The sequence below is a fragment of the Perognathus longimembris genome, chromosome 17 (assembly GCF_023159225.1).
Source record: "Perognathus longimembris pacificus isolate PPM17 chromosome 17, ASM2315922v1, whole genome shotgun sequence".
NCBI lineage: Eukaryota > Metazoa > Chordata > Mammalia > Rodentia > Heteromyidae > Perognathus > Perognathus longimembris.
The window spans coordinates 24,667,205-24,681,158 of NC_063177.1; the positions used below are offsets into that span (position 1 = coordinate 24,667,205).

The following is a 13,954-nucleotide window of genomic DNA, read 5'->3' on the forward strand; positions in this document are numbered from 1 at the left end:
AACTATATAAGTGCTAGAGAAATGCTTTGCTTTAATATTTTATTTATTTGTTTTGTTTTTGTTGCTAGTCCTGGGGCGTGGATACAGGGCCTGAGCACTGTCCCTGGCTTCTTTTTGCTCAAGGCTACCACTCTACCTCTTGAGCCACAGCGCCACTTCTGGCTTTTTTTTTCTATATATGTGGTGCTGAGGAATTGAACCCAGGGTTTCATGTATGAGGCAAGCACTTTACCACTAGGCCATATTCCCAACCCTTTAGTATTTTATTGAACATCATATAATTTTGTTGATAAAAGCTTTCTTAAACTAGGTGTGGTAGTGCACTTCTGTAAATCCCAGCATTCAAGGGGTTGAGGTAAGATGATCATGAGTGCAAGGCCAGCCTGGATTATGTAGTAATTACTCATCTCAAAAATAAATAAAAATTAAAAGCTGTTCACAAAGATCTTTTATATTCTATGTGTTTTAGCTGTGTTAAAAAGAACAATAATATTTTATCATATTTTATAGTGCTAGGAATTTATTCCAAGGCCTCACACTTGCTAGGTAAGCCCTCTGCCACTTGAACTATGCAACTAGCCCTTTATTTTCAGTTTTGAAATAAGGTCATGCTAACTTTTCCCATACTGACTTTGAGCTTGCAATCCTCCTACCACCATCTACTAAGTAACTGAGGTCACACATGTGTCACCACACCTGGCTGAGAATTTTTTTTTCTTGTGCTCTGGGATTTGAACTCAGAGCCTTGGATTTGCTAGGCATGTAGTCTATTACTTTTTAAGTTATTTTTCAGGTAGGGTCTCAGATTTTCACTCTTGACCTCTATCCTCATATGTCTCCTGTGAAGCTGGTGTTACAGATATATACCACCACATCCACCTTGTTCATTGAGATGGGTCTTGGTGACTTCTTCCTTTGGCCTTGAACCTCAATCCTCCCAAACCCCACCATCCGAGTAGCTGTGATTACAGGCTCTTATACCAATCAATAAAATCCCAGCATTTGGGAGGCTTACAAGTTTTCTTCTTTGGTTGGGTGGGTTTTTTGTTTTTTTTTTCCTGTTGGTCTGGGGCTTGAACTCTGGACCTGGGCGCTGTCCCTGAGCTCTTCAGCTCATGGCTAGAGCTAAACCACTTAAGCCATAGCCCACTTCAGTTTTCTGGTGATTAGTTGGAGATAAGAGTCTCGTGGACTTTCCTGCCTGGGCTGGCTTGGGACCATGATCCTCATATCTCAGCCTCCTGAATAGCTAGGGTTACAGGTGTAAGCTAGTGGCGCCCTGGCAGTAAATGGTTTTCTTAGCTCCCCATTCTATATCTTGTTTTAAACTTTTTTCTGTCTCCTTGAGCCATGCTCACTCATTTTCAACAATTCTTTGGGCCTGCCAGGTTTAACAAACAAGCATGTCTGAAATTTGAATTTCAGATAAATAGCAAATAACTGTTTGAGAGTGTGTACGTGCATTAGCATCCTTAATTCTTCTTTTTTTAACTTGAAAATAAATCTTATTTTCCATTATTACCCAACAATAAAGGTTCACAGTTTTAGCTCTTGACACAAAGTGAAGGAGGAGGCAAATTCATATCCATCTGATACAGCTAATGGACCAACTATTTCAAGCTTAAGTTACCTTCAAGCTTGCAACATACCAAATATTGCTGTGTTCTCTGATGACACCTAATACAATTTGTGTTTAAATAGGTATTTTCTAAATTATTGCTGCAAATTAAGAAGTTTGCAAATATATTACATGTTCAGGAATGAAGTAAATACTTCAAAGTTGAAACACACTGACTTAAGAGTACATATACTACAATCTTAGAAGGGGTCAACAGCCCATATGGACTAAATTCATACTTGTCCCTGGGTAGCTGGTATGTTTGTAGGTTATAAAATTAGACAATAACACTGGTGCAAACCCATGTTCGATATCATAAGTCCTAAAATACCAGCACAAATTTATCCAGCATCCTCAATTCTTTTTGGTAATTTTATCTCTAACAGCTTTTCCTACTTTGTCCATTTGAAACCCAAGTTACTGTGAAAAATCACTGTCTCTCCTTTTGCAAACACTGGTTGAGCTTCCCTATAGTGACTTTAAGCCTGCAGCCTGTGTTCCAAAGCACCTCCTTTGGTCTTACCCCTCTCAGCCTCTTTCTTACTCATTAGGCCAAGAGAAAGGTACTTGATATAGTCCAGGCCTCTGCTTATTCCACCCCATCTTATTATTGCTATTACTATTTATATCCAGAAAATAGAAAAAACACAAAATATTGCTATAATAGTCCCATGAATTTTTTTTTTTTTTTGCCAGTCATGGGGCTTGAACTCAGGGCCTGAGCACAGACTAGCCCTGGCTTCTTTTTGCTCAAGGATAGCACTCTACCACTTGAGCCACAGTGCCATTTCTGGCTTTTTCTATGTATGTGGTACTGAGGAATCGAACCCAGGGCTTCATGTATATGAGGCAAGGACTCTACTACTAGGCCATATTTCCAGTCCTTAGTCTTCTGAATTCTAAGACTTTATCTTAACCTTCAGCCCCAAATCTTCTAGAATCAAGCCCTTACCTCTGTTCTGGGTTCCAGACTTTTAATTTTCTGCTGGATCGTTTCCTCTTGAATTTCTTTATGACATTTTATTCTCTGTTGTGACTTCAGTTCTATGAAAGCAATTTGATTTGAGATTACTCTTGTATATCAACAATGGCCATGACAACCACTGAACATGTATTTGCATTTATAATATGGTCTTTCTTTTAATAGATGCCTATAAGAAAATTTTTGAAACCACAATGACTCCAACTGGAATAGATACTGCTAAACTTTATCCCATTCTGATGTCATCTGGACTTCCCAGGGAAACGCTTGGACAGATATGGGCCTTAGCTAACCGAACTACACCTGGCAAACTTACTAAAGAAGAACTTTATACTGTTCTCGCCATGATAGCAGTAACACAGGTAGAAAACATTTAGGTTACACCAAATGACTTTCCATATAAATTGAAAGAATATGATTTTTACTTGACTACAGCCACATAGAATTCATTATACATTAAAGTTGAGATCAGGGCTGGGGATGTAGCCTAGTGGCAAGAGTGCCTGCCTCGGATACACGAGGCCCTAGGTTCGATTCCCCAGCACCACATATGCAGAAAACGGCCAGAAGCGGCGCTGTGGCTCAAGTGGCAGAGTGCTAGCCTTGAGCGGGAAGAAGCCAGGGACAGTGCTCAGGCCCTGAATCCAAGGCCCAGGACTGGCCAAAAAAAAAAAAAAAAGTTGAGATCATTTATAGGATACAGTATTTTTTAAATGTGTAGTTTTTGGAGTATACATATTAGCAAGTTATCCTTTTGTTTAGTATATGTTTATCTCCAGCCTTGCTGTGTTCCTCTTGAACTTGAAAGCTAATTGCTCTGTGTCCTTTCAAGTCCTTCTTCACTATCCCTTAAAGTATGCACAGACTGATAGCATATTTTCTTTCAGAGCAAGTCTAAATCATTTGATTATAGCAAATTAATAATTTGTCAGATAGAAAGATCAGAATTAATGTTTTTTTTGTTTTTGTTTTTGTCTTTGTTTTTGTTTTTTGCCAGTCCTGGGCCTTGGACTAAGGGCCTGAGCACCATCCCTAGCTTCTTCCCGCTCAAGGCTAGCACTCTGCCACCTGAGCCACAGCGCCCCTTCTGGCCGTTTTCCATATATGTGGTGCTGGGGAATCCAACCGAGAGCTTCATGTGTAGGAGGCAAGCGCTCTTGCCACTAGGCCATATTCCCAGCCCAAGATCAGAATTAATGTGTGTTGGCCATTTCTTTGCTGTGTATTAGGTTTGCCTTGTTACTTTTTTTCCTGTATCAGATTCATGAATTTAGGAGTCAGTAAAAGAGTCAGAGTGAACACAATAGGAGAACTACAGATTTAATGTTTTGGTCTCTTCTATGAGATTTTGGCTGCATTTTTCTCTTCTAAAATATTTCCATTTTCTTCTCATCAATAATAGAGAGGTGTTCCTGCCATGAGTCCTGATGCTTTAAATCAGTTCCCAGCAGCCCCAGTTCCAACTCTGAGTGGCTTTTCTATGCCACTGCCTACCCCAGTGAGTCAGCCTCCTGTGATACCTTCAGGTCCTGCAGGCTCTGTGCCCCTTAACCTTGGACAGCCTGTCATGGGCATTAACCTTGTTGGACCAGTGAGCGGAGCTGCAGCCCCAGCTTCCAGTGGCTTCATGCCAACATACTCAGCAAATCAGGTAAGTGGAGAAACAATGCATATTCTAAATAATCTCCAAGAGTACATCAGAGTACAACTTTTCTTCCAAGCAGTCACCCTGGTAGATTATTATGGAGACTTGAACTTAAATAGCTTTGGGGATGAGAGTATAGCTCATTCACAAGGCTCTGGGTTCCCAGAACTGCAGAAAATAAAAAAATAAAAACGGAATCAGTATTAAAATAGTATAAAATTTAGTTTTCATTAAGCATGAAGATATTTCTAAAGCATTAAGTATTTGAGTTTGGGGTGAAGGTTTATCGTTCTTTATAGAATATATATTTTAAACATCAAGCCTAAAAAAGTTGGGTGGTTAATAAAATTTTTTGGTTTTGCTTTTTGTGTGTGCACACACACTCCTCCATGCACTGATTATAGAGGTTTGAACTCAGGGCCTGTATTCTCACTTGACTTTCTTGCCCACAGATGGTGCTCTGCTATTTGCGCCATGACTCCAATCTGGCACTTTGCTGGCTAATTAGAAATGGAGATTTTTCTGTCCAGACTGGCTCCAAACTCAGTCTCCATGCCTCAGCCTCCAGAGTAGCTTGGATTAATGACCTGAACCACCAGTGGCCATCATAAAGGAGACACAAGAGTTTTGCTAAATAGCCTAGGCTGGCTTCAAACTCACCATCTTCTTTCCTCAGCCTCTTGATGAATCCTCAGCATCTCCCTGGGGTTTATAATTACATTTTTTTTTTTTTTGGCCAGTCCTGGGCCTTGGACTCAGGGCCTGAGCACTGTCCCTGGCTTCCTTTTTGCTCAAGGCTAGCACTCTGCCACTTGAGCCATAGCGCCATTTCTGGCCGTTTTCTGTATATGTGGTGCTGGGGAATCGAACCCAGGGCCTCATGTATACGAGGCAAGCTCTCTTGCCACTAGGCCATATCCCCAGCCCCCTATAATTACATTTTTTTAAGTGCTAGGTAATGTAAGCTTGTTATATAAAACAAGTTAACAAAATGAATCATGGACTTAGTATTTACTTGTATATGATGGCTTATAAGGAGCTTATGTTACTTTTATAATTTATAAACATGCATAAAACATTACTTTAGATAGCAAGCTCTCAGTAACTCAATAAATATGATTCAGTATTTTAAAAATATATTGATTAGCTGTTTAATTTTTTTACCATTTGTACTAGAGAATATTTGAAAATGCAAAACATTTGAGTTGTACGTCTAAAAGGAAATTTCTGGGCTGAGGATGTAGAGCATTTGCCTAATGGGTACAAGGCCCTGGGATTGAACCCTGGCATTACAAATAACAACAAAAAAAAGTTCTAAAATTACATAATGGTAACCAAATTGAGAAATTTAAGTGGTCGTCTTTGAGGTTGACCATTGGAGATTTGATCAAGTTTGTGCTTTCTCTTTAAATGGCCTCTAAATCTAGGTGGGAAAACCAGAAGAAGATGACTTTCAAGATTTTCAAGATGCTTCTAAGTCAGGATCCCTGGATGATTCATTCTCTGATTTTCAAGAGATGCCCACTTCCTCAAAAACAAGTCATTCTCAGCATGGAAACAGGTAAGAGAGAGTTGGGCATTTTTAACATTGCATTTAATCATTGAGAAAGGCGCATTTACAAGAAGCAAGAATCAGAAATGAGCACCTCTTACTCTAGTATGTTCCTTGGTTATTCCTTTTTTAGACATACTTTTACTTTTTTTTTTTTCTGGCCTTACATTTGCTACTCCAGTGCTCTGCCACTTGAGTCACATCTCCATCCTTTACCTGTTTTAGACTGTCTTTAGATTGTGTCTCACATTTTTGGTTGGGCTAGCCTGGACTAAAATCATCCTGCCTATAGCCTCTGACATAATTGAAACCACAGGCAAACACCATTATGCCTGGCTTATTGGTTGACATGGGGGTTTTGCTGGCTTTTTGCCTGAACTGGTTTCAAATCATAATCATCCAGATTACCTCCTCCAGAGCTGGGGTGACAAGCATGACCCACTGTACCCAGTGCATGTTTTTACTCTTTCTCTGCTTTTCATCCATCTGCAATTTTAGCTCCCATCATTTTCAAAATTAATCTTATTCAATTAAAGGGCACACATAGAAGAAATTTTTTGCCAGCGAGCTTTAAAAAAAACCATAGCTAAGGGCTGTGAATGTGGCTTAGCAGTAGAGTGCTTGCCTAGCATGCGTGAAGGCCTGGGTTTGATTCCTCAGCAGCACATATACAGAAAAAGCCAGAAGTGGCACTGTGGCTAAAGAGGAAGAGTGCTAGCCTTGAGCAAAAAGAAGCCAGGGACAGCACTCAGGCCCTAAGTTCCAAGTCCTCAGGACTGGCCAAAAACTAAAAAACTTTAGCTAAAATTGGATTATCATGAAAAGTAGACCATACACCTTCATGGGTTTTTTTCTTTAAACACTGTCTTTTTTCCAATGTAACATGCTGTATAGTGAGCAGTAGTTTAATTACTTGTGGAACCTTAAAAGTATAATGCATAGATGGTAACCTATTGCATTTGTCAAGATCAAGCATGGAGCAGCTGCTTGGTGGTGATATGGAATTTTAATACTGGATGTCACTAAATCACTAAGTGCTTTAGCATTGTGGGACCCCATTAGCATGCATGTATGACAGCCTAGTTTTTACCTTGCTTGTAGGTCACTGATAAGAAAATTTAAATGGCTATGGAAAGATTTTTGCTTCAGGGTAAAGAGCATAATAGATACCTGTTTCTATAACTGCGTGTGGTATTGAATGACACAAACTGGTGGTGGGATGTAATCATGTAAAGGTATTTCTTCCAGGAGCTGCCCAGGTGTGATAAGAGAAAAAAGCAGTGCTTTTATAGGATGTGTTTAAGACTATTTTCCATGCAGTGATGGATGCTTTCACCACAAATGAAAGTGTCTAATTTGGAAATGATTATTGTTGTGCTATAAAAACACCTTTTGGAACCACCCATGTGATTCCTGTAAAAAGGCAAATTACATTAAATATATCACTTCTTATCAGATATACAAGCTTCCAGAAAGCAATGTAATACAATTTAAAAAACAATTTACGTCTTGGCTTAGACAGCATTTCATAAGTAGGTTGTTAACTTCTACATCTATACTCTGAGTTCATTTAGGAAATATTTGATAATAAGGTTAATGCAATGTGTTTTAAGGAGTGTGTGTGTGTGTGTGTGTGTTTATTTTATTTTTTGCCAGTCTGGGGCTTGAAACTCAGGGGCCTGGGCACTGTCCGTGAGCCTCGTAGTGCTCAAGGCTAGCATCTACCATTTGAGCTACAGTATCACTTCTGGCTTTTTCTGAGTGGTTTTTTGGAGATAAGAGTCTCATGGACTTTCTTACCTGGCAAGCCCATGATCTTCAGCTCTCAGCCTCCTGAGTAGCTAGGATTATAGACAAGAGCCATCAGTGCCTGGCATGATGTATATTTTTTAGTTTTGTTCTTGAACTCAGAGTCTGGACACTGTTTCTAAGCTTGTATGCACAGTGCTAGTGTTTTGCCACTGAGCACAGCTCCACTTTTTTCTTTCTGGTGTTTAACTGGAGACAAGAGTCTCCCAAACTTTCCTGACCAGGCTGGCTTTGAACTGTGATCCTCAGATCTCAACCTCCTGAGTAGCTAGGATGACAGACATAAGCTACTGGTGCCCAGCTGGGTGTATGGGTTTTTTGTTTTGTTTTGTTTTGTTTTTTGCAGTGGTGTATGGGTTTTTTTGTTTTGTTTTGTTGGTTTTTTTTGCAGTGGTGCATTTTTATAGTTTTACAAACCTTAAAATTTCAGGAGGTCTCCATTCTTTAGTATTCTATTTCCAATGCCATTTCAGTCATTATTAGGGCTTAAAGAGATGCTGAGGTCTGAATCCCTCTAACTTCTCTTCAGTTACTTGAAAAAGTATATTGCTTGTTTGTTGCCCCAACTTTTTCAAGTAAAAAATATTATTCTTTTTTTTTTTGGCCAGTCCTGGGCCTTGGACTCAGGGCCTGAGCACTGTCCCTGGCTTCTTCCCGCTCAAGGCTAGCACTCCGCCACTTGAGCCACAGCGCCGCTTCTGGCCGTTTTCTGTATAATGTGGTGCTGGGGAATCGAACCTAGGGCCTCGTGTATCTGAGGCAGGCACTCTTGCCACTAGGCTATATCCCCAGCCCTAAAAAATATTATTTACAGTCCTTTGAGGAATGTGAATATAGTTTCTGAGTTCTACAGTTCTGGCTTAGTACTTGTTTGCCATATTCTAAGATTCTGTTTGATGACAAGGGAATGACTTGATGTTCTGATTATTAAGATGTGTTCTTTTTTTGTTTAGTACCTCCTCTTTGTTGATGCCACTTCCTGGAACTAAAGTTATGACTTCAGTAGATAAATACGCTGCATTTAAAGGAATTACAGCTGAAAAGTCCTCCGAAAATACTGTTCCATTTGGAGGTAAAAATGTTGATTAAATTCATAAATCTGTGAATGTAATATTGAGTTGTATTAATCGTTGATAGTCTTTTGTAGTAAGTAGATAAAGTACTGTACATGTGATACAAAGTGTGTATTTGTTTAACCCATCTCCCTTGCTTCCTTGAGATGTGATTACAAGGTTCCTAACCATAATTGAGCTTCTGTCTTTCCATCATAGAACCTGGTGATAAGTATAGTGCTTTCAGAGAACTTGAACAGACAACAGAGAGTAAATCTGTAGGTAAGTTTTTTTATTCTTTTTTTTTTAATTGATGGTCCTGAGGATGGTACCTGAGCCTTATACATAGCAATAAAGCTTTCTACTACTGAACTATATCTGAGTCCTAAAGGGAACTGATGACAGTTCATTCAGGGATACTCCTGGACATTACTTCATTATATGCATGTTTTTTTTTTTTTTTTTTGGCCAGTCCTGGGCCTTGGACTCAGGGCCTGAGCACTGTCCCTGGCTTCTTTCCGCTCAAGGCTAGCACTCTGCCACTTGAGCCACAGCGCCGCTTCTGGCCGTTTTCTGTATATGTGGTGCTGGGGAATCGAACCTAGGGCCTCGTGTATCCGAGGCAGGCACTCTTGCCACTAGGCTATATCCCCAGCCCTATATGCATGTTTTGTTTGGAGAAAAAAAATCATGATGGGTAAAATAATGATATTTTAATAGATATTTAAACTGTAAATATTTTAAATCAGAAAACCTTAATTGGTGTCTATTATGTTTAATAAATAGTAACTATTATAGCAGTAGGCAAATGTAGCCCAGTTATTAGAAATCATTTCCTAAAATTTAGGACAAATCTCACATCAGTGCAGTCTCCTCAGACTATAGTACATGTCCTTTTATTGGACATCCACAATCCAACTTAGAATCCTATATCAATGAACAGCTGTGATGAGCTTTGTTTATGGTAATGTTCAGTAAGACTTGAACTATGAACAAAATCAGTGAACCAATCTGAACTGTTCAAAAGACACATCTTTAAAAACAATCCTGTTACTGCTGTGGGGCATCTGGCAGCATTACTTCTAGTAGTAGTAGTAGCAGTAGTAGTAGTAGTAGTAGTAGTAATACTAATACTTGGTGTTACTGAGGTTTGAACCCAAAGGCATTGCACTGCCAAGCAAGCACTCTACTATGTTAGCCATGCCTCCAGTCCCATTTTGTTTTTGATTTTTGGTTTCTTGTTCATCATTTAAAAGACATGCTAGAATATATTTATTAAAAATACTTTGTGACTGGGAGCATGGATCAAGTGATAGAATGCTTACCTGACAAACAGTAGGCCCTGAATTCAATGAAATTTGTTTATTTGTTTGTTTTTGCTGATACTTGGGCTTGAACACAGGACTTTGTGCGATATCTTAACCTTTTTCCCCTCCACTCAAAGCTAGTGCTCTGCCATTTGAGCCACACCTTTATATTCAGCTTTTCACTGGTTCAGTGGAGATAAGAGTCCCTTGGATTTGTCTGCCCAGGTTGGCTTTCCTCCTGGAAACTGTACTACCATCTTGCTTGGGGTGTGGGAGATGATACCATACTGCTTAAGTATCTCTAAAAAAGGGAAAACCACAATGTTCAATTCCTTATATCTCTTAGGTTCCAGAAATATTTTGTGGGCTTCATCTAAGTCCTTAGGATATAACAGCTATTTCTTGTTCAGCGCCCTTCTTAGTTAAGAGTACAAACATGAACTGTAGAGGAATTTTTTTTCATTACCACGGTTTGAACTCACAGTTGTTGAGCTTGCTTGATCAACTGACGCTTTACTACTTGAGCCACACCTCTAGCCCAACTTTTCTGCTGATTAAGTAGAGCTACAGTCTCTTGTACTTTTCTTCCTGGGATGACTTTAAATTATGATTCTCCAGATGTCAACTTACTGAGTAGCTTAGGGTTATGGCAAGTTTGGAATAAAAAGCCAGGGTATATGTATACATATATGTGTATGTGTATATATATTTCAGCCATGGGGTTTGAACTCAGGACCTGGGTGCTGTCCCTGGGCTCTTTTTTTTTTTTTTTTTTTGCCAGTCCCGGGGCTTGAACTCAGGGCCTGAACACTGTCCCTGGATTCTTTTCTTTTCTTTTCTTTTTTTTTTTTTTTTTGCTCAAGGCTAGTACTCTGCCACTTGAGCCACAGAGCCACTTCCAGCTTTTTCTATATATGTGGTGCTGAGGAATCGGACCCAGGGCTTCATGTATACGAGGCAAGCGTTCTTGCCACTAGGCCATATTCCCAGCCCCTCTGATCTCTTTTATTCAAGGCTAATGCTCCACCACTTTGAGCCACAGCACCATTTCCCATTGTCTGTTGGTAAATTGGAGACAAGACTCTCACAAACTTTCTTGCTCCAGTTGGCTTTGAACTGTGATTCTAAGATCTCAGCCTCCTGAGTAGCTAGGATTACAGGCATGAGCCACCAGCACTCAGCAAACCAGGAGTGTTGCTTTTGTTTTTCATTTGTTTTTGGATAATGTTGAGGAGTTGAACTCAGAGTCCTGTGCTTATTAGACAGGAACTCTACCACTTGAGCCATACCCCTACTCCTTTTTACTTTATCTGATTTTAGGGTAGGGTCTCACATTTATGCCTAGGCTGGCTTGGACCACCATCACATCTCCCAGTAGCTGAAATGACAGGTACATATCATTGCACTCAACTACTAGTTGTTTCCTCCCTTCCCCTTCCCTCTGTCTCTCTATCTCTGTCTCTGTCTCTGTCTCTCTCTTTCTTCCTTTCAGTACTAGGGTTTGAACTCTGGGCACCCCCTTTTGCTAAGCCGCTACTCTACTACTTGAACCATGCCTCCAGCTCTACTTTCTTACTGGCAATTTTAGATGTGGAGGGGGGCAGGAAATATGGCCTAGTGGCAAGAGTGCTTGTCTCATATACATGAAGCCCTGGGTTTGATTCCTCAGACCACATATAGAAAATGGCCAGAAGTGGTGCTGTGATCAAGGGGTAGAGTGCTAGCCTTGAGCAAAAAGAAGCCAGGGACAGTGCTCAGGCCTGAGTTCAAGCCCCAGACTGGCAGAAAAGAAAGAAAGAAAGAAAGAAAGAAAGAAAGAAAGAAAGAAAGAAAGAAAGAAAGAAAGAAGAAGAAAGAAAGAAAGAAAGAAAGAAAGAAAGAAAGAAAGAAAGAAAGAAAGAAAGAAAGAAAGAAAGAAAGAAAGAAAGAAAGAAAGAAAGAAAGAAAGAAAGAAAGAAAGAGAAAGAAAGAAAGAAAGAAAGAAAGAAAGAAAGAAAGAAAGAAAGAAAGAAAGAGAGTAGTAGAACTGGGGAAGGGAGAGGGAATACAAGGATCGAGAGACAAAGAACAAAAAGACAAACCATTCATAAAGCAACACTTAGAAACCATTTGGTGTAAACCAACTGCCCAACTCTTGTGGGGAGAGGGAAAGGAGGATGGGGGAGGGGGGACATGAGGGAGGAGGTAACAAGTAGAACAAGAAATGTACTCACTGCCTTTCATATGAATCTGTAGCCCCTCTGTATCATACTTTGACAATAAAAAAAATTTTTTTTAGATGTGAGTCTTGTGAATTTTTCTACCTAGGCTGGCCTCTAACTAAGATCCTCCAGACTTCAGCCTCCTAAGTAGCTAGGATTACCGTCATGGCCTCTGATGGTCAGAATCTTTTGAAATTTTTTCTCAGGCTAACCTTCATCCTCCAATCTCTATCTCATGAGTAGCTGATAATACAGGCATGAGCCACTACACCTGGCAAGAGCCTGGTTTAATATCAGGGTTCTTTATGTGATATAGTATTAATGATCATGTCATATATATTACTCTTATAAAGGACAATAAAGAACAGAATATAAGCAGTGCTTTAGTACTGCTTCTTTCAGTCCTGAATGAAGTCCCAGTTTGTTGCCCTTTTTGTTTGCTTACTTTCATTCCTTTCTTGACTTTACTTTTTATTCCTTTCTTGACTTTACTTTTTATTACAGTATATTAATCATATAAAAGTATTGCATTGTGATATTTAGATAATGCTCCTTTCTTGACTTTAATCCTTCTAAGAAGAGTTACTGACATATTCATTTTAGGGGAAAATGTTTTATTCTCCTAAATAATGTGTGTATTTTAATGTATATATTTTATTTGAAAAATCCATTGGTATAAGCCAGACTTGGTGAAGCATAACCTGTAATCCTAGCACTGAAGTGGCTTAAAGATAAGTCAGCAGGAACATGAGTTCAAGGTTAATATGGGCTACTTAGTAAGACTGGAAAATAGAAAGGAAGACTGATCACTTCTTATTGAAGCTTTAGTTTAAAAAAAAAAAAAAGTACTTGAGGGGCTGGAAATATGGCCTAGTGGCAAGAGTGCTTGCCTCATATACATGAGGCCCTGGGTTCAATTCCCCAGCACCACATATACAGAAAATGGCCAGAAGTGGCGCTGTGGCTCAAGTTGGCAGAGTGCTAGCCTTGAGCAAAAAGAAGCCAGGGACAGTGCTCAGGCCCTGAGTCCAAGGCCCAGGACTGGCGCAAAAAAAAAAAAAGTACTTGAGATTTTTTGTTGTTGTTTTTAGGGCTAACAAAGTGACAAATCAAGCTGGGTGCCTTTGGCTTACTCCTGTAGTCCTATCTACTCAGGAGACTGAGATCTGAGAATCCAATTAGAAGTCAGCCAGGGCAGAAAAGAAGTCTCTTATTTCCAATTAACCGCTCAAAAAAAAAAAAAACAAAAAAAAAAAACAGAAGTGGTGCTGTGACTCAAGTGGTAGAGCACTAGTCTTGACAGGGACAGTGCCTGGGTCCTGAGTTCAAGCCCCAAAACAAGTGCCAAGTCAAGACAGAAACATAAGAATTTACAAGTCAACCTGTGAAGTAATATATTGTGTGCCTTCTGATATGCAAGCTTCCAATGACTGCATCTAACTTATTTGCCAAAATAGTCCCTTTGTTTTTTAAATTATAAACCCACCCATTTTATTTCCTTCTAATTCTTTCATCCAGTTTACATTTCTGATGGAAAACTTACAATTCATCAGTAAGTTTAGTTTGCTGTGATGATTTATTTTTTTAAAATAAAGCAAAATTTGTCAATTTCACAGATATTTCAAAGCATTGCATCAAAGGTTTAGGCTGAGCTGGGTGCTGGTGACTCATGCCTATAATTCTAGCCACTCATGAGGCTCTTATCTCCAATAAACTACTCACAAAAAGCTATAAGTGGCACTGTTGCTCAAGAAGTAGAGCACTAGCCTTGAACACAAAGAGGCTCAG

The 13,954-nt window shown here is 39.5% G+C and overlaps 1 protein-coding gene across 9 annotated transcripts in view; it reads left to right on the top strand.

Annotated features, from left to right (window-relative positions):
- Window positions 1–13,954, top strand: part of Synrg (synergin gamma) — a 73,339-nt gene that overhangs the window by 20,189 nt on the left and 39,196 nt on the right. For all 9 annotated transcript variants that reach the window (XM_048366779.1, XM_048366781.1, XM_048366782.1 and 6 more), the window contains 5 exons: window positions 2,766–2,962; window positions 4,003–4,251; window positions 5,673–5,806; window positions 8,560–8,678; window positions 8,878–8,940. In XM_048366779.1, the coding sequence (XP_048222736.1) occupies window positions 2,766–2,962; window positions 4,003–4,251; window positions 5,673–5,806; window positions 8,560–8,678; window positions 8,878–8,940 (762 nt within the window). The remainder of the gene's footprint in view (window positions 1–2,765; window positions 2,963–4,002; window positions 4,252–5,672; window positions 5,807–8,559; window positions 8,679–8,877; window positions 8,941–13,954) is intronic.